At 64.2% G+C, this 20,800-nt stretch overlaps 2 protein-coding genes across 3 annotated transcripts in view; one reads left to right on the top strand and one right to left on the bottom strand.

Annotated features, from left to right (window-relative positions):
- Nucleotides 1-20,800, top strand: part of TRIO (trio Rho guanine nucleotide exchange factor) — a 172,244-nt gene that overhangs the window by 88,259 nt on the left and 63,185 nt on the right. The window contains 17 exon segments of the mRNA XM_056109061.1: nucleotides 273-464; nucleotides 3,056-3,225; nucleotides 3,667-3,841; nucleotides 5,450-5,645; nucleotides 6,224-6,390; nucleotides 6,982-7,101; nucleotides 7,990-8,181; nucleotides 8,749-8,898; nucleotides 10,077-10,191; nucleotides 11,507-11,622; nucleotides 13,876-13,998; nucleotides 16,696-16,890; nucleotides 16,963-17,078; nucleotides 17,668-17,734; nucleotides 18,423-18,532; nucleotides 19,635-19,704; nucleotides 19,999-20,088. Coding sequence (XP_055965036.1) covers nucleotides 273-464; nucleotides 3,056-3,225; nucleotides 3,667-3,841; nucleotides 5,450-5,645; nucleotides 6,224-6,390; nucleotides 6,982-7,101; nucleotides 7,990-8,181; nucleotides 8,749-8,898; nucleotides 10,077-10,191; nucleotides 11,507-11,622; nucleotides 13,876-13,998; nucleotides 16,696-16,890; nucleotides 16,963-17,078; nucleotides 17,668-17,734; nucleotides 18,423-18,532; nucleotides 19,635-19,704; nucleotides 19,999-20,088 — 2,364 coding nt within the window.
- ANKH (ANKH inorganic pyrophosphate transport regulator) overlaps nucleotides 7,904-20,800 on the bottom strand; it is a 326,406-nt gene continuing 313,509 nt past the window's right edge. The window contains exon 13 of one of the 2 annotated variants that reach the window (XM_056109063.1): nucleotides 7,904-7,917. The gene's annotated coding sequence lies outside the window, so the exon portion shown is untranslated. Of the gene's footprint in view, nucleotides 7,918-10,207; nucleotides 10,221-20,800 lie in introns of those variants that run through there. The other variant, XM_056109062.1, reaches the window with a different exon arrangement.

The raw sequence follows: 20,800 nt of genomic DNA, 5'->3' as shown, positions 1-20,800 counted from the left end.
TTTCCTCCAAGGGGGGAAAAAAAGAAACCCAAAAGCATGCGCCTTTGCGTGGAAACTCCTGAGCTGAATGTTAGCCGGTGCTGAAGCTCCCCCCCCCCCCCCCCCCCCCCCCCCCGTGATCTGCGCCCTGCCCGGGGCTCGCTCGTCATCCTGAAAGACAGGAACCTGGAACTCGGCGCCCGCCCTGTCGCACAAGGGGAGGGGAGGCGGGGCGAGCCCGGAGGCCGGATGCCCGCTCCTCACCCGGGCCATGCCCGCGCCCTCCCGCCCAGAACACCTACACCAACGCCGACAAGCTGCTGGAGGCGGCCGAGCAGCTGGCGCAGACGGGCGAGTGCGACCCCGAGGAGATCTACCAGGCGGCCCACCAGCTGGAGGACCGCATCCAGGACTTCGTGCGGCGCGTGGAGCAGCGCAAGGTGCTGCTGGACATGTCGGTGTCCTTCCACACGCACGTGAAGGAGGTGAGCGCCAGGCATGGGGCACGGGGGCGGGGGCACTGCCGCCCAGGATCACGGGGTCCCTCGGCCCCCTGAGAGAGGCACTGCTGCCCGTGTGCGTGTGACCACGGAGACGCCTGTGCCCTGGAGGCAGCGTTCTGGGACGGCCGAAGTTCCCCGGACTCGGCCTTGGCTGCCCGCCGGCCACGCGGCTGGGCACCCGGACAGTCGGTGCTGCTCACTCTCCAACTTTGGCTCCTGGGTGCAGAGCCCGGGTCCTGCCCACCACTGTCTGTCTGTCCGTCTGTCTGTCTGTCGCCTGGAAGGGGCTTTGCTTGTTTCACTTCTGTTTTTGCCCCTGCACACGGACCTTCCCAGACATGTGTATGTTACTTTTTTTTTTCCCACATTTTGGGTCACACCTGGCGATGCACAGGGGTTACTCCTGGCTTTGCACTCAGTAATAACTCCTGGGGGTGCTCAGGGGACCGTATGGGATGCTGGGAATCGAACCCGGGTCGGCCGCGTGCAGGGCAAACGCCCTACCCGCTGTGCTATCGCTCCAGCCCGAGCCTGCATGTTTGCCGCACGCAAGGCAACCGCCCTCCCCGCTGTGCTGTCCCTCCGGCCCCTTGTAGGTTACTTTTGTTTTGTGTTCAGGGGCCACACCTGGTGGGGCTCGGGGCTTACTCCTGGCTCTGTGCTCAGGGATCACCCCGGTGGGCCCAGGGCACCATATGGGGTACCAAGGATGGAACGAGGGCCGGCCGTGTGCAAGGGGAGTGCCCTCCCCACCATCAAATCGTTCCCAGCTTTTATTTTTTTGGAGGGGAGGGGTCACACCCGCCGATGCACAGGGGTCACTCCTGGTTCATACACTCAGGAATTACTCCTGGTGGTGCTCGGGGGACCACATGGGATGCTGGGAATCGAACCCGGGTCGGCTGCATGCAAGGCAAACGCCCTACCTGCTGTGCTATCGCTCCAGCCCCTCGTTCCAGCTTTTAAGCAGAACCCGCCTGGCTGTTGCTTCAGGTTTTTATTGTTAGGCTGACTGTGACACAGAGAAACAGCCGGGCCGGGGCACCTTCCCCAGGTGCCCCACAGCTACTGTCAGAGCAGGAGCAAGGCCCCCTGCAGCTCTCTGTGCTGCGGTCACCCCGGTCCTGTGCCCGTGTGTGTGTGTCCGTGTCTGTGTGTGTCTGTTTCTTGGTGTGTGTCCGTGTCTCTGTATCTGCTGGTGTGTCTGGACGTGTCTGTATCTTCCTGTGTGACTCCTTCATGTGTGGGTCTGCATGGCCTGTGTAGCTGGAACAGAGGCTCATGGGAAGGACCAGCTGGGTGTCACGGGGTCAGACCCAGCGGTTCTGCCCCAGGGGCAGGACTCTTGGGCTCCCCCCTTCTCCGCTCCTGTGGCCCCGTCCCCGCCCCCGCCGTGCTCGCTCACTCTGTGTCGGCTTGCACCGTACCTCGGTCCAGAGTCCCGTCAGGCAGTGGACGCGCCATGCGGCTCTCCGGTGCCTTCCCAGGAGTCTCATCAGCAGCTTTGAGTCTGCTCGGTGGCGGCTTGTGGAAAGCTCAGTGTCCCGGGAACTCGGTGACCTCTGGGGTCCGTGAACTGTCAGGGCTGCCGGCCCCGTCTGTGGCTTCTCCCACCTGGGAACTGGCCGGCACGCGGCAATGGCCCCCGGCCTCCGTGCGGCCCCCTTCCTCTTGGTGATCCATCGGGTGACTGTGGGAGAAGATCGAGAGGCCAGTGAGCTGGCACAGGACCACGGCTGGTGACCTGATGGGCACTGAGCCGTGGGAGTACCCAGGTGTCCCTCATCTCAGATTGCCTGATAGCACGTGTGTGATGCATGAGTTGGTGCGTGTGAGTGCGTGTGTACGTGCACGTCTGAGTCTGTGTATGCACGTGTGACTGGGTGTGACAGGGTGCGTGCCCCCGACCCGTGGGATTAATCAACGTGGGTAACCGGAAGAGGGTGCGCGAGTGGGAAAAAGGAGAGAGACAGAAGAACGGGAGCGAGTTCAGACTCTGATCAAGCTCCAAATTTATTTCTCCCAAGCTAGCCTTTTGTAATTGATTACATGAGAAAGTAGACGAAATGGGGAATTAACAAAGCATGCAGATTTTCAGTAAATCGTGGCGTGAGTCCTAGCGGTGGGCTCATGGCACTCATCCTGGGCATACCTCAGAAACTTACACAATGTCACTGTCACTGTCGCTGTCTTCCCGTTGTTCATTGATATGCTTGAGCAGGCCCAGTAACGTCTCCATTGTGAGACTTGTTACTGTGTTTGGCATATCGAATGCGTCACGGGGAGCTTGCCAGGCTCTCCGAGAGGGGTGGAGGAATCGAACTCGGGTTGGCCATGTTGCAAGGCAAACACCCTACCCTCTGTGCTATCGCTCCAGCCCTGCACAATGTAGTTTAACATTTTCCCAAGAGATTAATTCTTAAATCGCAGGTCAGGCTGTACTGACATTTTGACTCGCGGCAGGTCCGTGCACATGTGCCTCTGCGTGTATGAGTGTGCGTACGAGTGTGCGTGCGTGTGCCTGTGTGCGCGAGTCAGTGCCTGCGCGCCTCACCGTGCGTCCCCGCCCCCAGCTGTGGACGTGGCTGGAGGAGCTGCAGAAGGAGCTGCTGGATGACGTGTACGCCGAGTCGGTGGAGGCCGTGCAGGACCTCATCAAGCGCTTCGGGCAGCAGCAGCAGACGACCCTGCAGGTGACGGTGAACGTCATCAAGGAGGGCGAGGACCTGATCCAGCAGCTGAGGTGGGCGCCTGGTCCCCCAGCCCCGCCCCGCCCCCGGAACCCCGCGGCCAGGCTGTGTCCCCTGCCCGGTGCCCCCAGGAGGGGCGAGGGACGCGGGTGTTGTCCCCAGGAGGAAGGCCGAGGGACGCGGGAGGCCCCGGCCCTCTCGCCTGGGCCAGGCTGTCCTGGCTCGCAGTGCGACTACACACGCTTTCCTGCACGTGGGGGGCACGGCCGCGATCGAGCTGTTGCCCGGCCCTCGAGGCTGCGGTGGGTCCCCCGCTCTCTGCGTGAGCAGCGGGGGTTGCTCTGGGAGCTCGTGGGCTTGAGCTGTCCTTGGCTGGCCCAGCTCTGGGCCACGTGGGAAGCAGCTACGTGTGAGTGTGTGTGTGTGTGTGCGTGTGCGTGTGCGTGTGCGTGTGTGCAGGTGTGCGGGTGAGTCACCTGCCGTGCCCGCCGCAGGGACTCGGCCATCTCCAGCAACAAGACGCCGCACAACAGCTCCATCAGTCACATCGAGACGGTGCTGCAGCAGCTGGACGAGGCGCAGGCGCAGATGGAGGAGCTCTTCCAGGAGCGCAAGATCAAGCTGGAGCTCTTCCTGCAGCTGCGCATCTTCGAGCGCGACGCCATCGACGTGAGTCGCCCGGCGCCCCCTGCCGGCCGGGCTCTGGGGTTCTCACGTGCTGGACGCTCGTGCCAGTGTTGGATACAGGAAGTGGGGCCCAAGGGAACGTTTGCCATTTCAACACGAAGCATAGCGCGTTCTTCCAAGAAGCTCACGCTGCTTTCTGGGGTTTAGTTTACAGCCCTGGGTCTTGGTTATTTCTGTTTCCTCTCTCGGGGCGACATTGCCAGCCGGGCGGGCTGGGGACGGTGATGGAGCCGGGGGCCAGCCCCACCGACCAGTGCTCTGGGGTCCTGCCAGGCCGGGGGAGAGCTCCGGGCTCAGCCTTTCGGCTCCCTCCCCAGCCCGGCCGGCATCTGTTTGTTTTTGTTTGGGGGCCTTACTGGGCCACCCTCGGGGGTCACTCCTGGCAGAGCTCCAGGAACCGTCAGTGGTGCCAGGATGGAACCTGGGTTGGGTGCGTGCAAGGCGAATACCCTGTCCACTGGACGGTCACCGGCCTGTGTCCCGAGATCCATGCCGTGGGGGCAGAGCTAGTCAGGAGGTCGAGGTGCTGGCACCCATGCGGACCCCCAGCAGGCGGGGAAGAGCATTGCTGGATGTGACCCAAGCACCTCCCCCACCCCCCAAAAGAGAAGGAAAGCCTCAGCCCTACTCAGCCAGTAGGGACGCCTCAGGAACCTGCCCTCACCTCAGGCAGTAGCAGGAATCCTCAGCCCATCCCCCCACACCCCAGGGCCTGCCCTGGTCCCTCTGAAGCACGGAGGCCTCCCTCCCTCCCCGGGGCCCTGCACACACTGTCAGCCTGTCAGCCTCTCTGCAAGGACTGCCGCCCTGCCCTTCCCAGCCTTGGCTTGTCCAAGAATTCGGCCTTTCGTCCACCCTGCACTGCACAGCGGGGCCTTTGCCTGGCCCGTGCCCCCTGCCCATGCAGCCCCTGCCCCAGGCACACACACGGGCGCGGGGCCCAGAGCAGTGAGGTCCGGGCACGTCTGCACAAACGCCCACAGGCTGTGCCCGTCCATCCACCCTTCCGTCAGCCCCCAGCTCTACCCACAGACCCACCAGGCGCCCCGGCTGACCGGGTGTTAGCCGGGGCTGGCCTGACCCTCCTCATTCCCTGCCAGCATTCCTGGCGGTCGTTGATCCGTGTCTGACCATCGTCAGAGCAGTGAGCGTCCTGGGACCTCCAAAGGGGAATGCTGGGGAACCGCCCGAGTCACTCAGTTGCTGCGCTCACCCCGAAAGAGGGCCCCTCGCGTCGGCCGTGCCTGCTCGAGCAGCAAGGCCTGTCCTGTTGTCACCGGACTGTAGAGTTCAGGTCACAGGCAGCCCTGGGCACCAGCAGCGTGCGCTCGCTCTCTCTCTCTTACTTTCTCTCTCGCTCTCTCTGTCCATCTCTGTCTCTGTGTCTCTGTCCCTCGATCTCTGTCTCTCTGTCTCTGTCTCCGTCTCCATCTCTGTCTCTCTATCCTCTGGGCTTTCTCTCGGTTTGGCCCTGCCCGGTGAGTCAGTCCTCAGCACTCCAGTGTCCTGTGGCGCCAGCCGCCTGCACCCGGCCAGGGGGAGCCAGCGGAGGGTGCTGACCGCTCCCCTCCCCTCCCCTCCCCCCGCCAGATCATCTCGGACCTGGAGTCGTGGAACGACGAGCTGTCGCAGCAGATGAGCGACTTCGACACGGAGGACCTCACCCTGGCCGAGCAGCGGCTGCAGCACCACGCCGACAAGGCGCTCACCATGAACAACCTCACCTTCGACGTCATCCACCAGGGCCAGGACCTGCTGCAGTACGTGAACGAGGTGCAGGCCTCGGGTAAGCTGCACGGGCAGCCGGCCAGGGCGGCCTTCGATTTGGACTGGGGGGCGGGGGCAGCTCGCGGCCTCCAGGGCTCGGCCCGGCGCCGCTTGGAGGCGGGACATCGGGTGCCGGTACGGGCCCACCGGAGCCCCAGCCCAGCTCAGCACGGCCACGGTCGAACTGTGCTGCTCCTTCAACTAATCTTAGGCAGCACCACCTGGGCCACGGAGTCTGGCTGCAGATCCCAGCCTGCCGCCCTTGGGCCCCCTTCCCCCTTTCTGCCTTGCCTTAGTTGCCGTCTCACCAAGCAGGTGTCGCTACACACACACACACACACACACACACACACACACACACACACACGCCGTATGTCGTTGGTTTCAGAGGCGTTGCACGCCCGCCCCTGCACTCCTCCTCCCGGGCCCATTGTGGATGCCCCCGAGCCTCTGCTGGGGACGCGCAGGACAGTGGCAGTGGGAGCCCTCACGGCCCAGCCCCCTCTGTGGGGGTCCCGTGTCCCCGTGACCAGCAGGACCCGGGCTCAGTGCCGGGGGTCCTGGGTGGGCCCTCAGGCTCGTGCTCGCTGCCCGCAGGCGTGGAGCTGCTGTGCGACCGTGACGTGGACATGGCCACGCGCGTGCAGGACCTGCTGGAGTTCCTGCATGAGAAGCAGCAGGAACTGGACGTGGCGGCCGAGCAGCACCGCAAGCACCTGGAGCAGTGCGTGCAGCTGCGCCACCTGCAGGCCGAGGTCAAGCAGGTAGGCGGGCGGCCGGGCGATGGGCCGCATGCATGTGCTCGTCGACCCATGTGTGCGTGTGTGGTGCGAAGGATTGGGTCGACCGGGCTCAGCACCCGCGCCCAGGCCCTGTTGGTCCCTCACCCCTGCATTGGTGGGGGTCGCGTCAGTGAGATGGAATCACTCTCCTCGTACTGGGGTGCGGGACGGAGGCGGGGAGCCACCCGCAGTGCTCGGGGCTGACTCCTGGCTGCGTGCTCCAGGGCCCCAAGCACAGGCCGGCCACGTGCAGGGCTGCCGCCCTCGCAGGAGCCCAGGGCATCTTCCCCTGAGCCCCTGGGGAGCTGTCGACCAGTTTCCTCGTGACCGTCCCCACCCACTGGGCCCTGCATCCTCTTGGCTCCCACTTACAGTGGGAAGGAGCAGAACCCTGGGAGAACTCGGGCCCCGGCACCCTCAAGGCTGCAGGGTAACAGGGTTTAAAGAAGAGGGTGCCGGGGGCTTCCGTGAGCGACCCTGCCCCAACCCCCAGGGGAGCCGCCGGTGTGTTCTGGGCCCCCGCCACACCCAGCAGGGCCGCTGGGAAGCTGCAGGGGGCTGCCTGTGTTTCAGGTGCTGGGCTGGATTCGCAACGGCGAGTCGATGCTGAATGCCGGGCTGATCACAGCCAGCTCGCTGCAGGAGGCCGAGCAGCTGCAGCGGGAGCACGAGCAGTTCCAGCATGCCATCGAGGTGAGGGTGTGTGTGTGTGTGTGTGTGGCGTGTGTGGTGTGTGTGTGTCCTGTCCTGCTGTGACCAGCGGGTATATGTGTCCATTCTACTCCCCTGGCTGGGCTCCCAGGAGTCAGTGGGGCTGTGTGTGTGTGCGTGTGTGTGTGTGTGTGCGCGTGCGCGCATGCGCTGAGAGGGACCAGCACAGTTAGCCAGCAGTCCTGAGGGCTTCTAGGGCCACGTGGACAGAACCTGGGTCTGGGGCCCAGCCCTCTCCTTCCCAGCCCCTGGGACGTGTTTCCAAGGACTTCTCAGAACCCGCGTTTAGGCACAGGGCGAGGGCACATGTGTGCCTGGACCCTGGGCCCCCCGCTGGCACCTGTACCTCCTGGAGCACCTGCCCCCCATCCCCGCAGGACCTTTTCGAGAGGCCACAAGCAGGCTCCTGCCGAACGAGGTGGGCCCTGAGTGAGAATAGTCTGCGCCTCCCTTGTTTAAAAACTCCAGGCCGGAGTGAGAGCACAGCAGGGCGGGCCTTTGCCTTGCACACAGCCGACCCAGGCTTGATTCCCAGCGTCCCATATGGTCCCCCAAGCACCACCAGGAGTAATTCCTGAGCACAGAGCTAGGAGTACCTCTGAGCGTCTCTGGGTGTGACCCAAAAAGAAAAAAAAAAGGAAATGCAAAACCAAAAAAACCCCTAGCCCTTCAGCCCACCGTACTCACCCTAAGCGTGGAAGGTGGAGGTGAAACTCGGGTGCGTTCCGTCTGCCACCCGAGGTCCTCTGGCCCCTTGGCCCAGGCGGCCGTGACAGGCAGGACCGGCGGGCGGGCGGGTGCCACCCCGGCACACTGGCCGCCAGGCCTCTCCCCGCCGGGCCCTGATGGGCACCCCCATCTCCGTTCCAGAAGACGCACCAGAGCGCCCTGCAGGTGCAGCAGAAGGCAGAGGCCATGCTGCAGGCCGGCCACTACGACATGGACACCATCCGCGACTGCGCCGAGAAGGTGGCCTCGCACTGGCAGCAGCTCATGCTGAAGATGGAGGACCGTCTCAAGCTGGTCAACGCCTCCGTGGCCTTCTACAAGACCTCCGAGCAGGTGCGGCCCCCCGAGAGGGGCCCCTCCTCCCCTCGGCTCTGCGACACAGGCTGAAGCGGCAGGGACAGACCTGGGGCCCTCAGTGCCCTCAGCCCTGCACACCAGACACTTGTCAAGAGACAGAGGAGAGACGGGAAGACAGAGGGAGAGACAGTAGAGAGAGAGAGAGAGACAGGGAGAGATTGAAAGGGAGGGAGAGAGGAGAGACAGGAGAGAGAAGGGGGAGAGGTTGAGTGGGAGAGAGACGGAGGGAGGGAGAGAGTGGGAGCGACAGATGAGGAGAAGGAAAGATGGGGGAGAGAGAGATGAAGAGCGGGAGAGACAGAGACGGGGCGGGGGTCACCTGTCTGAAGCGGGAGGTGCAGCCGTGCCAGGCGCTGGTCGTCACTGGGAAGCGGGCTGGGCCCGCGTGTGCGTTGTCCTCTGCACCCACCGCGCCCCAGTCTCAGCTCCCCTTGACCTGGCCGGAGCTCGTTCCCGAGCGTGGAAATGCGTCGGTGCCCCTTCCCCAGGGTCCCGCCCTGGCCCTCCTCCCCGGCACTGAGCGTTCCCCCGCGCCGGCCGCAGGTGTGCAGCGTCCTGGAGAGCCTGGAGCAGGAGTACAAGCGGGAGGAGGACTGGTGTGGGGGCGCCGACAAGCTGGGCCCCAATTCCGAGACGGACCACGTCACCCCCATGATCAGCAAGCATCTGGAGCAGAAGGAGGCGTTCCTGAAGGTGGGGGCTGGCGGGGCACCCCGATTCCTCGGGGTGGGGTGGGCAGCAGGTCCCCCTGCGCTTCTGGGCCCGGCTCTGCCTCTCAGGACACGTTTCCGCTGGGCCGTCTGAGCGCCTAGGGCCAGGCTGCCCTTCAGGACCTCCGAAAGGCCTCAGGTGGAGTTTCTAGGCTCCCGTCAGTGGGCCCAGGGGGGTCCTGCCTTGGAGCGGCTTCGGCTCTTTAGGGGCTCCCAGGGTCTGCGGGACTGTTCCAGGTACACCTCCCCACACAGCCCTCTGCCGTCCCGACCCGTTCCCCGAGACAGTCGGTGACTTTGGCCCTGTTCTGGTCGCTCACTGTCTGTCCCGACGGTGCCGACGTTCAGCCTGGCCCTGAAACTTCTCTCCGCTTCCTCGCTCCCTTGGGGCCTTGGCCCACAGGGATCAGCGGGTCCACCTGTCTGGGAAATGGGGGGCAGTTGTCTGGGTCTCCACAGTTTAGGGTACCCAGCACCAACAGGTTGGGGGAACTTCCCATTCGGGAGAATGATGGTTTTTACGTCTTCCTATGAAGTCTCTTTCGTCAAACAAAAATTAAGTGCCCACTTGGTATAGTTAAGAAGGGAGTCTTGGTAGAACGGTAAAAACAAGTGATAATAAAATAATTACCTGCTTGGCCAGCTTCCTTTGCTAGGAGGCCAGAGTGTCTGTGCTTTGGAGATCCGCCCAGCACCAGTAAGCTCACATGTTCTCTTTTTACACACACACACACACACACACACACGCACGCACGCACGCACGCACACACACGGGCCCTGAGCGGCGTGTCCTGAGCGGATAGAGCCTCTGAAGGAAGGTGGCCCCAGTTCCAGATCAGGGAGAAAGCAGCCCCACGGCCCGCCCTGCAACAGCCGGGATCCGTGCTCACTCCTTTCCCCCTCGACTCCTGCTTGCCCGCCTCCCTCGCGTGGGGACCCCGCCAGCCTCCCCACCCAGGCTCTGCCCTCTGTGGGGGGCCCGTGTGCTCACCCAGCCAGCAGGCCCAGGAGCATCCCCACCAGAGCCTGCCCCCAGATCACCAGTCAGCTGCGGGCCAGGTGCCGCCCCCACCCCCGACCCCCTCCGTAGCCTCTCCACAGGTGGCCACAGTGGGGTCCTGGCTGGCCGCACTCACCCCGCTGGGGCTGTCTCTCCCGCAGGCCTGCACACTGGCCAGGAGGAACGCGGACGTGTTCCTCAAATACCTGCACCGGAACAGCGTGAACATGCCGGGCATGGTGACGCACGCCAAGGTCCCCGAGCAGCAGGTGAAAAGTGAGTGACCGGACACGCGGGCGGGCGGGCTGGGGGTGAGTGTGTGGGGCAGACCCCGCCCGAGGGGGGAGAGTGGGGGCCCTAGCGCCCCGCGAGCAGCCCGAGGTGCAGGCGCAGTGAGAGCTGGCGCGCCCCTGCATCTGGCCACGGCTCCGTGACCGCCCGGGGAGTGACATCCGGTCAGGTGGCACGGAGATCAAGGTGCTTTCCTGGCACCTACTGGGTTCTCGGTCCCCTGAGCACCGCCAGGTGTGGCCCCCAAGCCAGAAACAAACAGAAAAGCTTGTGAACACGGGGTGCCACGTCACTGCACGTGAAGAAGTAGGTGCGTGGGAACGAGCGAGAAGCTCCGCGTGAGCTCTGCGGGCCGGAATGGGCGGGGGTGGAGGAGGGGGAGCGTCGCCCTGTAAACGCGGGCCGCCGTGAAGTCGGCAGACGTGACACGGAGACAGAAGTGCTGAGCAGGCTGAGGGTGGCCACGGCACCAGCGCTCCGTCCGGCTGCGGCAGGGAAGTCGGTCGTGGCCGCGGCCGCGATCACGTCCACCATTGGTGACAAGGTGATTTTCTTGTCGCGGGAGATGCCCAGAGCACTGGTCAGCGGCTCACAGCCGGTCCAGAATAGTCTGCTGCTGCTGCAGTCCTTCCAGGCACGCTCCCGGGGCTCAGCGCCTCCGACTCGGAGTTTAGAGAGATGTCTCCGCATCTCCCCGCAGGTCTCACCGCCATTCACGCACGCTCTTTGCGTTTGCCCAGTTTGTAGTAAAGCTCTTCTCCCTCCATGTCTCTCCCGTCCTACTGCGGGTGACTCTCGGGTCTGTTCCCCTCCCCTCGGAGCTGCGTGTGTGAGAGAGGGGGAGATTGTGCCAGGCTCACTAGACACAACCCCCCCACACACACATACTCAGGTGCGCGCGCGCACGCACACTCCATTTGCTCTTGTATGTCAGCACCTGACGGCCACCGAGGTGCGGGAGAGACCCCTTCTCTCTGGCAGCCTGCTCAAGACGAGGTGGGCTGTGCGGTTCCCAGGAGGGCTGAGGGTCCCTCTGGAGCTGGGGGGAGCCCAGGGCACCAGGGCATCCAGCACCTCCGGAGACAGCCTACCGGCCGCGGAGGCTGCAGTAGCCCTGAGCTACAACACTGTCCCTCCACCCATGCCCCGCCACCGACACACGACACTGAGCAGGGGCAGGTGGGGGAGGGGGTCAGCAGGTCGGCTCCCGCGGGAAGCCGGTAGCCGGGTCGGTGTGGACTCGCTCTGCTCGGGGGCGGCCGCCCCTGTGTCCCAGTGCCTATGTCCCCTGTCGCCGCAGATATCCTGAACGAGCTCTTCCAGCGGGAGAACAGGGTCTTGCACTACTGGACCATGCGGAAGCGGCGGCTGGACCAGTGCCAGCAGTACGTGGTCTTCGAGCGCAGCGCCAAGCAGGTGAGCTCCACGCCGCCTACTGCCTCTCTGAGCCCCAGCGGGGAGGGCGTGGGACCACACGCAGGTTTGATCCGCTGGCGTGGGCCGCGTGGAGCCCGCCGGCTTCCTGGCTGCGGCTTCCTTCGCTCCATGGAGAGGCCGGAGGGACAGGGACAGGGACACGCGCTGGCTGTGGGGTGATGTTAGCGTCAGGGGCCTGAGGCACCGCCGTGGCCAGGCTGCTGCTCGGGTCACGGGTAGGGCCGTTTTATGGGAGAGTCGGGCTGACCCCCAACGAGACACGGAGCTCCCTGCGCTGTGTCCCCGAGGGCTGTCCTGAGTCACCCTGCAAGCAGCGGCCGGGACGCAGGCCCTTGTCATGGGACCATCCCCCGGGCCCCAAATGCTCCATCATTTGGGGCAGAACTCGCTCAGACACGTCGCTCAGAGGGGCTCCTGCTTAGCTGCCTGCCACCTGCTCTTCAGAATTTAAAAAAGAAAAGAAGACTACTCTGCAGCCCCCCTCCCTGGAAATCTGTCCTCCAGCCGAGTCAGCAAGAACCCCCCGCAGCCGAGGCCCCCAGCCCCTAAGCCCCCGTCCTGGGCGGCCGGAAAGGTGGGCTGGCCTCACGCACAGCCGCTAGGAAGAGGGGTCGGTGTTCCAGTCACCTTCGCCCCGCGCTGGTCCTGCTGTGGCCACCACCTGCGTCCCCAGGGCCCTCTGCGTGTCCCAGGGACCTGCTGCCTCTCATGGCGGCCGCCCGGTGCCCATGGCTCCGACAGAGCTCCGTGTCCATGGCCTGCGGAGGCCTCAGCCCCTGGGGCTTGTCCCTGCTCCTTCTAGGAGTAGGGGCCACTTGGCAGAGAGCTCACAGGGCGTACGGCCCCTTCCCCAAGTCAGCTCTTTCTCCTGGGGGTCACACCCGGCAGGCTCCAGGCTGACTCCTGACTCTGTGCTCTGGGGCTATTGCAGATGGTCATCAGGGAGCATGTGGGGCCAGGGACAGAACCCGGGCCTGCTGCGTGCAGGGCCGGCCCCTTGGCCTTGCAGCCCCTCTGAGCTGCCCCAGGGCCAGAAACACTCCCGGCCTGTTTGCCCTCCCAGCCACATCCCCAGCCTGTCGGAGTCTGGTCTGTGCGGATGTTGGGGTCCTGCTGACCCCAGGGACAGTGTCGGCATATGTTGCGCCCCCGGCCCCGCCCCTCCCGAGCGTCTCCCTGAGTGTGGGCTCCCTCCTGTGGGTGCTCCTGGGCGCCGGATCCCTTCTCTCTTCGCCCCCCCACCCATGCTCGGCGTCTCCCGGCCCTGAGCTCCCGCCTCGGATCTGCAGCTCCCAGGAAGGCTGGCCGGAGCCCTTGAGACACCAGGTGTGGAGAGGGGGTCTGCACCCCGAGCCCCTCCCAGCGGGTTGCGCCTACCTCCAGTCAGTTTGCCTACAGGACCCCTCAGCGGACACACCTCTACACACCTCGTCCCGGAGGCCCCCAGCCCACCTGAGCCTGTCCCCCACCCCCAGCACCGACCCTGCCCCTTCCGTGTCCTCCAGAGGTCAAGGACCAGCGCCAGGCGCCTCCCCCTCAGCTGCCCGGCCTGACTCCCTGGAAGCTCCCGACCAACGAGCTGCTGTGATTAACGTGGGCCTTGGCGCCCTTGTCATTTCTGCCGGTGTTTGTCCCAGCTGCTACCAGCACTGTGGCCTGTCCCTCGGGGCCGTGGCCGTGGGAGACCCGGAAGTCCCAGGGGGTGGCTGAAACCACAGAAGGCAGGCAGGAGGCGACTTCTCCGAGCTTCTGGCCCAGGGCGTGGCCTCCCCGGGAGAGGCTGGCCAGAGGCCGCAGCAGCTGTGAGCCTGTGGAACCCATCTGAGAAAGCGGGATGGGATGGAGGGGCTCAGACTGTGCCCCCCGCGGAGGGTCAGCCAGGTGGCCCGCATGGCTCTGCTTGTTTCATCAGCACCAACGGCAGCACCTGTGTGGCCGTGTGATGCTTCATCCTCACCAGCTGGCCCCAGCAGGGGGGTTTCCCGGCTGTGGTGAGGGGGCACCCCCCCTCCCCCACACACATGGTCACTGCAGCAGGCCCAGGAATGAAGGCGGAGAGCTCCCCGCCGGGCCACCGGGGCTTGCCCAGTGACAGTCTCCCAGCCCACACCTGCCCACTAGTGCTCTCTGCGGTGACCCTGTTCCCAAATGCCGGCCGACGACCCCCCGCAGAAGCCTGGCCCCCTGAGAGAAGACCCCATGACTTGCACTGACCTGTCACCTCCCCCGCAGGCACTGGAGTGGATCCACGACAACGGGGACTTCTACCTGTCCACCCACACGTCCACGGGCTCCAGCCTCCAGCACACGCAGGAGCTGCTCAAGGAGCACGAGGAGTTCCAGATCACCGCCAAGGTGAGGCCTCCGGAGGCCCCGCCCCGCCCCGCCCCGCCCCGCCCCACTCTGGCCCCGCCCTACCCCTGCTTTGCCCTAGGCCCGCCCCAGCCCCCACCCCTCCCCGCAGGCCCCTCTGCAGGCAGGCCCACAGTCCCAGCCCAGGCCCCACCCCAGCCACCCAAGCAGGCCCCAGGCCCAGGCCTTGCCCCAGACCTGGCCCTGCTTGGGCCCAAGCCCTGCCACAGCCCCGCCTTGTGCACTGACCGTAGAGCGGGACTCATTTCCACACCACGCCCCAAGGCAGCAAGTCAGACCCACACCCACCTGGTGTAGATCAAGCCCGAGTGGGTGGGCGCCTCCCTCCCCGTCGCCCCACGGCCAAGCCTGCAGAGACTCAGACGCACCCCCTGAGCCTGGGGCCCCTCAAAGATTGGGGGTAGGTGGCCCCTTGGGAGGAGGGGGGCTTCCCAGACAGGGCCCGCGTGGAGGGGGCCAAGTGCCGTCAGGGTCAAGGGTGGGAAAGTGAGTTGCCTGCGGCAGGTTCTGCGTCCGGCTACCAAGAGCCCAAATGCCAGGTGGGGTTTGTCCCCTCACTGGCTTTTCCAGGCTCCCTGGGAGTCACTCGCTACTTTGTATCCCTTTGTATCCTGCCCTTGGCTATTTTGTATCCTGGCGATTCGGTGCGCCCTTCCGCTCCCTATCAGCACCTGCCTCTGCCCCCACACCTCTCTTGCTTTCCTTCCTGGAACCCCAGCTCCAGTGCTGGCGGCGTACAGCCCAGTGGCCGCACACTGGCCTCTGTGGGCACTTTGTGGGCAGTCTCAGGCAGGCACCGCGGGGGCTGCCCTAGGTCCTGCCGCTGCAGGTAAGGATCTGGTCCCTGTGACGGGTCTCTGGGCCTCGCCTGCACACAGGTGTGTCATGGTGGTGATATCCTCTCCTCAGGTCGCCACAGGGGTGCTGGCTTATGGTGGAAGGTGGTCGCAAGGGCTGCGTGGTCTGTGTTTGCTGTTCGAGGAGGCTGTGAGGGGGTGACCTGTACAGCGCCCAGGTTTACTGCTTTTCTAGACACAAGAAGCAAGAGAATTGGGGCGAACCTTTACCTGGTGGCCCCTGAGCAGTTGCGGGGTAGGGGGCGGAACCTGAAGAGAGCAGCCGCCTGTCCCCTTCTCGCTGCTCACCCAGGAAGAGGCCAGGAGGTGTGGAACCCTCAGGAGCAGAGCGTGCGGAAGGCACGTCTGGAAGATGGCCTGGCATGGGCCAGAACCAGCAACGGGTGGGGAGGCCCAGAGTTTGCTTTTCTCCTTCCTAAAAATTTGTATTTATTTTGGTTATTTTGTTTGTTTGACTCGGGCCCACACCCGACAGTGCTCAGGGCTCACTACTGGCTCTGTGCTCAAGGATAAACCCTGACAGGCTCAGGGGCCCACATGGGCTATCCAGGACTGAGCCCAGGTCGGCTGCCCAGGGCCCCATGTCAGTTTCCGGAAGTGTGGCGCCCCCGGCCTGGCAGAGGGGCGTAGAGAAGGCAGAGCGCAGGGGGCCACCGAGGGCAGCTTTGTGATGGGTGACTGGGGGGCTGGCCTGGGACAGGCGCGTGGCGTCCGGAAGGGAACAGAGAGCAGCTTCTCGGTGTTCAGGACGCGCATTCACTATGGGTGGGAGACGGGTGGGTCAGGCTTGCCCCAATTCCACTGTCACCCAGGAGATTGGCAGGGGTCAGAGGGTCTGGTGGCTAGTGTGAACACGGCCAGGAGATTAACTAAGATCAGTGGGCCAGGCGGCCAGTATAGACACCGCCAGGGGATTGGCAGGGGTCAGAAGGCCCGGAAGCCAGGGTGAACACAGTCAGCAGAGTGGCAGAGGCCAGAGGGCCTTGGGGGGCACTTGCTGGGGATATGCAATGTGGCTGCACGGCGCTTCTGCGGGGAGAGGCCCGCAGACCACGTGGAGGACGGCGGTGGGTGGGCAGTGGCTCAAACGCCTGTGACGGCGAGGGCTGGGGTCTGATGCAGGCCGGGCCCCGCCCGCATCCCTGCACTGACCCGAGTTCAGGGGCAGAGCAGGGCCTGTGTGCAGCTGTGCCGGAGAAAGTCAGGGAAAGACACTCAGACACACATGCAGATACAGGCACGTGCAGACACGTTCGACATAGGCATGCAGGCACACTCACAGCCTCCCTCTCACGCACACACACACACACATGCTCACTCACACATGCAGACTTGTGTACACATAGGCAGACACTCCCACTCTCACACTCAGACTCGTACAATCAACTCACAGCCATACACTCACAAGTACCGGGCTCACACACTCCCTCTCGTACGCACGCGCACTCACACTCACATGCTCTTGAGTGCGTGCAAACACACACACACACACACACACACACACACGCTGCATTCTACTGTTCATTCTTCTGAGTCTCACCAGAGGCAGATGCAGAGAAAGACCGACTAGGTCTCTCCCCGCCCCCCCCCCCCCTCTCTCTCTCTCTCGGGTTAGAAAGGCGGTGTTTGGGGGCAGTCCAGGAGAGTGGGTGAGCAGAGGGCCAGGGAGTGGATAGGTGGGCTGCCCCCGCATCGCTGTGTTGGACGCAATGTAGAATGAACCAGAATCTTCTCGGGCTGAGGGCCGGCAGCTGCTACGTCCGGCCCGGCTGGCCGGCGCATGGGCCTCACAATCCTCTCCCTCGTGTTTGTGTTTTTGCAGCAAACCAAAGAGAGGGTGAAGCTGTTAATTCAGCTGGCGGACGGCTTTTGTGAAAAGGGGCATGCCCATGCCACAGAGATCAAAAAATGCGTGACGGCCGTGGATAAGCGGTACCGCGACTTCTCCCTGCGGATGGAGAAGTACCGGACCTCGCTGGAGAAAGCGCTGGGCATCTCCTCGGACTCCAACAAATCGGTAGATGCTCTCGTGTGCAGGGGGCGGGGCAGCTGCCCCGGCCCGGTGCGCTCACCGCCCTCCGCCCCGCAGAGCAAGAGTCTGCAGCTGGACATAATCCCCGCCAGCATCCCGGGCTCTGAGGTCAAACTTCGGGATGCCGCTCATGAGCTGAACGAGGAGAAGCGGAAGTCGGCCCGCAGGAAAGAGTGAGCTGGGCTCCCGACCCTGCTGGCCTTCTCTGTTTTGTTGTTGTTGCTCTTCTTCTTGTTTGTTTATGGGGGAGGCCACTCCTGTCTCAGTGCTCAGGAATTCCTTCTCTTAATGCTCCGGGGGCCATATGGGACTCCGGGGACTGAACTTGATTGGCTGCACCCGAAGCAGACGCCTTCCCTGCTGTTCTGTCGCCCTGGCGTCCTGGCTGGAACTCTGGCAGCAGGGAGCCAGGGAGGCCGGACACACGCAGGCAGCCCTGTGCTCCGACGCCCCTTCTGCTGTGTGGGGGGAGGGCCCGAGCCCGGAGGTGGAGGGGGGCCTGTCTGTGCCTGTGCCCTCGGGCGGGTGCCCGTGTCTCCCAGGGCCTGAGTGAGGACAGGCCAGCCGAGGGCCAGGGGCTGGCACTCAGATGATGGCAGGCGGGTCCTCGCAGTGCGGGCTCCCACCCCGCCCTGGCCTCTGCCCGTGCCTGGTGCCCCTGTGAGCTGCTCCACAGCGGGAGTATCCGTGGACAGGGAGTATCCATGAAGCTGCTGGACATGCCCAGTGCTTCACTCTCGGCTGACTGTGCCCGTGTTCCAGGTTCATCATGGCTGAGCTGATCCAGACGGAGAAGGCCTATGTCAGGGACCTGCGGGAGTGCATGGACGTACGTGCGCCCCCCCCCCCCCCCCCCGCCTGATTCCCAGGGACTCTGCTCCTGGCCACGCTCCAGGGCGGGCTGGGTCAGCGGCCCTGGGGCCCTGCGCTCACAGGGCTGGCCCCACGATGTGCTGACTCAGCCCCCTCCCCCCCCCCCCGTCAGGGCAGCCTGGCTGCTGTGGGCCCTTCGGAATCAGAATAGCTTCAGGGACGTGTGGAGCATCTGTGTGTGCCCTGTGCTGCACACACAACGCATGTACACACATGCAACGCACACACACACATACACAAATACACTCACGAGGTGCTGACTGGCAGCAAGGGCTCAGCTGACCCAAGTTCAACCCTGGCATGGCGTAAGACCCCCCGAGCCCTTCCGGGGTGAACCCCGAGCACTGCTGAGTACACCCTTAATACCCCCGCAAAAGAGAAACGGATGCATTGCCTACAAGGGACGTTTTCTTAAGGCACTCTCACACCCACGCCAAAGTTTCTCTTTTCTTCTGAGGAGAGATGTTTGCATTTCCAGCTGCGCGTGTGTGCATGTTCATGTGTGTGTGCGTGCATGTGCACACGTGTGTGTGTGCGTGCGTGTGTGTGTGTTCGTGCGTGTGCGTGCATGTGTGCATGTGCGTGCATGCGGGCGTGGGGCGCGGCAGTGCCCGGAGTCTGTCTCACACCCATGTTTGCTGCAGACATACCTGTGGGAGATGACCAGCGGCGTGGAGGAGATCCCCCCTGGCATCGTCAACAAGGAGCTGGTCATCTTCGGGAACATGCAGGAGATCTACGAGTTCCACCACAAGTGAGTGGCTTTGCAGGCTCACACCCAGAGACAGTGCGGGGGCTCGCCCCCACCCCCCGGGCTGGCCGGGCTGTCGACAGCCACATGCCAGCACGCGCTCATCCCGGGCCACGGTGCTCCGGGTCAGCGGGAGGAGGAACCGAGGCCCTAGGGGGTGCGGAGGGCTGATGGGAAGGGCCGTCGGCCTTGGCCGCGCGTGCGTGGGGCCCGTTCTCAGCATGTAAGAGGCAGGGGCGGGAGCGTAGCCAGGGCCCGCTGCAGAGCATTAGCCTCGCGTGGGTGGCACCCGGGCTCCTTCCTGCCCCCACCACATCAGCCATCAGGCTTGGCTGCTCGGGGCCCCAGACCCTGCCGGGAGTGCCCACCACCCACACCCCCAAGGATCAATACTTAAAAATGTCTGTATCTAAGCCGTAAAGGCTGGAGGGAGGAAGACGTGGGCGAAGGCATTTGCCTTCTACACGGTCAACCTTGGTTCGAGCCCCAGGGGAACCCCATCAGCCAGGCCGCAGCCGCAGCACCTCCAGGTGTGGCCCAACCCCTTCTCCCCCGCCCCGCCATCCCCCCAGTAAAAAGCAAATCGCCGGGGCACAGCTACTTGAGCAGCGCCTGTGGCCCCATCACCAGACTGAGCGGACAGTGGGGCCAGAGCTCCTGGGGTCCCCCCGTGCTCGCCTGCCCCTGGCCAGCAGCAGGCCCTAAAACGCCAGCGATTCCTTCCGAGCGCAGCCTTGAAACCATGGCCCTCAGCCACCGAACACATAGAGCTCCGGGCTGAGGCCTCTGCCGTGCCAGTGAAAGCCCCCCGCTTGGCCCTAGGAGCGGTGGGCGCCCCCAGCCCTGCCCATAGGAGCCGTGGGAGCCCCCAGCCCTGCCCTAGGAGCCGTGGGGGCCCCCAGCTCTGCCGTGAGAGCCTCCAGCCCTGCCCTAGGAACCATGGGAGCTCCCAGCCCTACCCTAGGAGTCGTGGAAGCCCCCAGCTCGGTCCTCGGAGCCGTGGGGCTTCATGCCCCGTCTCTGCCGTCGTCTCTCAGGGGTAACGCGTTTGGCCGGGCACACCGGTGACGCCTTCATTTTCCCGTCCCCTTCTCGTTCCCCACAGCATTTTCCTCAAGGAGCTGGAGAAGTATGAGCAGCTACCGGAGGATGTCGGGCACTGCTTCGTCACTTGGGTAACTGGCACGGCCCCAGCTGCTGTCCTTGCTGTTGTCCCTGGGGGAGGGAGGGTGGTTGATCCTTCCCAGGGGCACCCGCCCGCCGCAGACTGGACCCACCTCCGGGCATCCCCCTCGCGGCCCGGAATGTAGGATGGTCTGAGGACAGGGCAGTCGGGGCTCCAAGCCTGGGGAGGAGCCGGCTGGGTGGGCAGGCCCTCAGGCTGCCGGCTTCCAGAGCTTTCCCCCACAAGGGGACACGGGGACCCTGGGCACTGCGGGACAGAGCCCTGAGCCAGCCTCCGTTTACAGGCAGACAAGTTTCAGATGTACGTCACCTACTGCAAAAACAAGCCCGACTCCACCCAGCTCATCCTGGAACACGCGGGCTCCTACTTTGACGTAAGTGGGGTCGCTCGGGAGGCACGGGGAGTGTCCTGGAGCTCGTGAGCCACCCCGGCCACAGTGCCATCTGTGGGCGTTAAACCGCCTCCAGCCCCGTGCCTGTAGTTTTGTTTCTTGACCGATGGTGTTTATGCTGGGCGTAAGTTCCGTCGTGATTTCAAGACGTCCTTCAGGAGGACCTGAGAAAGTTCAGCAAGGCCACAAGCCGTGGAAACTCAGATTTCACGTGGGCTCCCATGGGTGTCAGAGCAGAAGAGGCCTCAGTTTCCCCTGGCACATGCAGGGCGGGAGGTATTAGCTGCTTTCGGGGAGAATGAAACTGGTAACCGGGTCCTTCTGGGGGAAGGGCTCGGGTTGCGCTTTTCAGTCACAGTTTTTACCATCCGAGTTTCACAGCACTGATTTCCACAGGGGGCCCACCAGGAAACTCTCACAAAAGCTTCAGTCACGACTCGGCCCGTTGGGTGATCCACGCTCTGTGCTTACCTGGGCACAGACATCGGTGTAGCTCATCCATTTTTCAGAGATATTTCTGGGAAGTTTTTCATGAAAAAGATGGTGGGCCCGTGCTCCTGACACGGGAGAGTTTTATTCCACATTTCCGGAGTATCATCCGTTATGGGCCAGATGTATTCTGGCGCAAAAAAAATAAGGGGTCTCGGTGCAATGAGCCATGTTCTTTGTGTGAGCCTGGCCGTCATCTGCCCTT

Source organism: Sorex fumeus, unplaced genomic scaffold (genome assembly GCF_029834395.1).
Source record: "Sorex fumeus unplaced genomic scaffold, SorFum_2.1 ptg000264l, whole genome shotgun sequence".
Taxonomy (NCBI): Eukaryota; Metazoa; Chordata; class Mammalia; order Eulipotyphla; family Soricidae; genus Sorex; species Sorex fumeus.
This window is presented reverse-complemented; position numbering and strand designations above follow the sequence as displayed.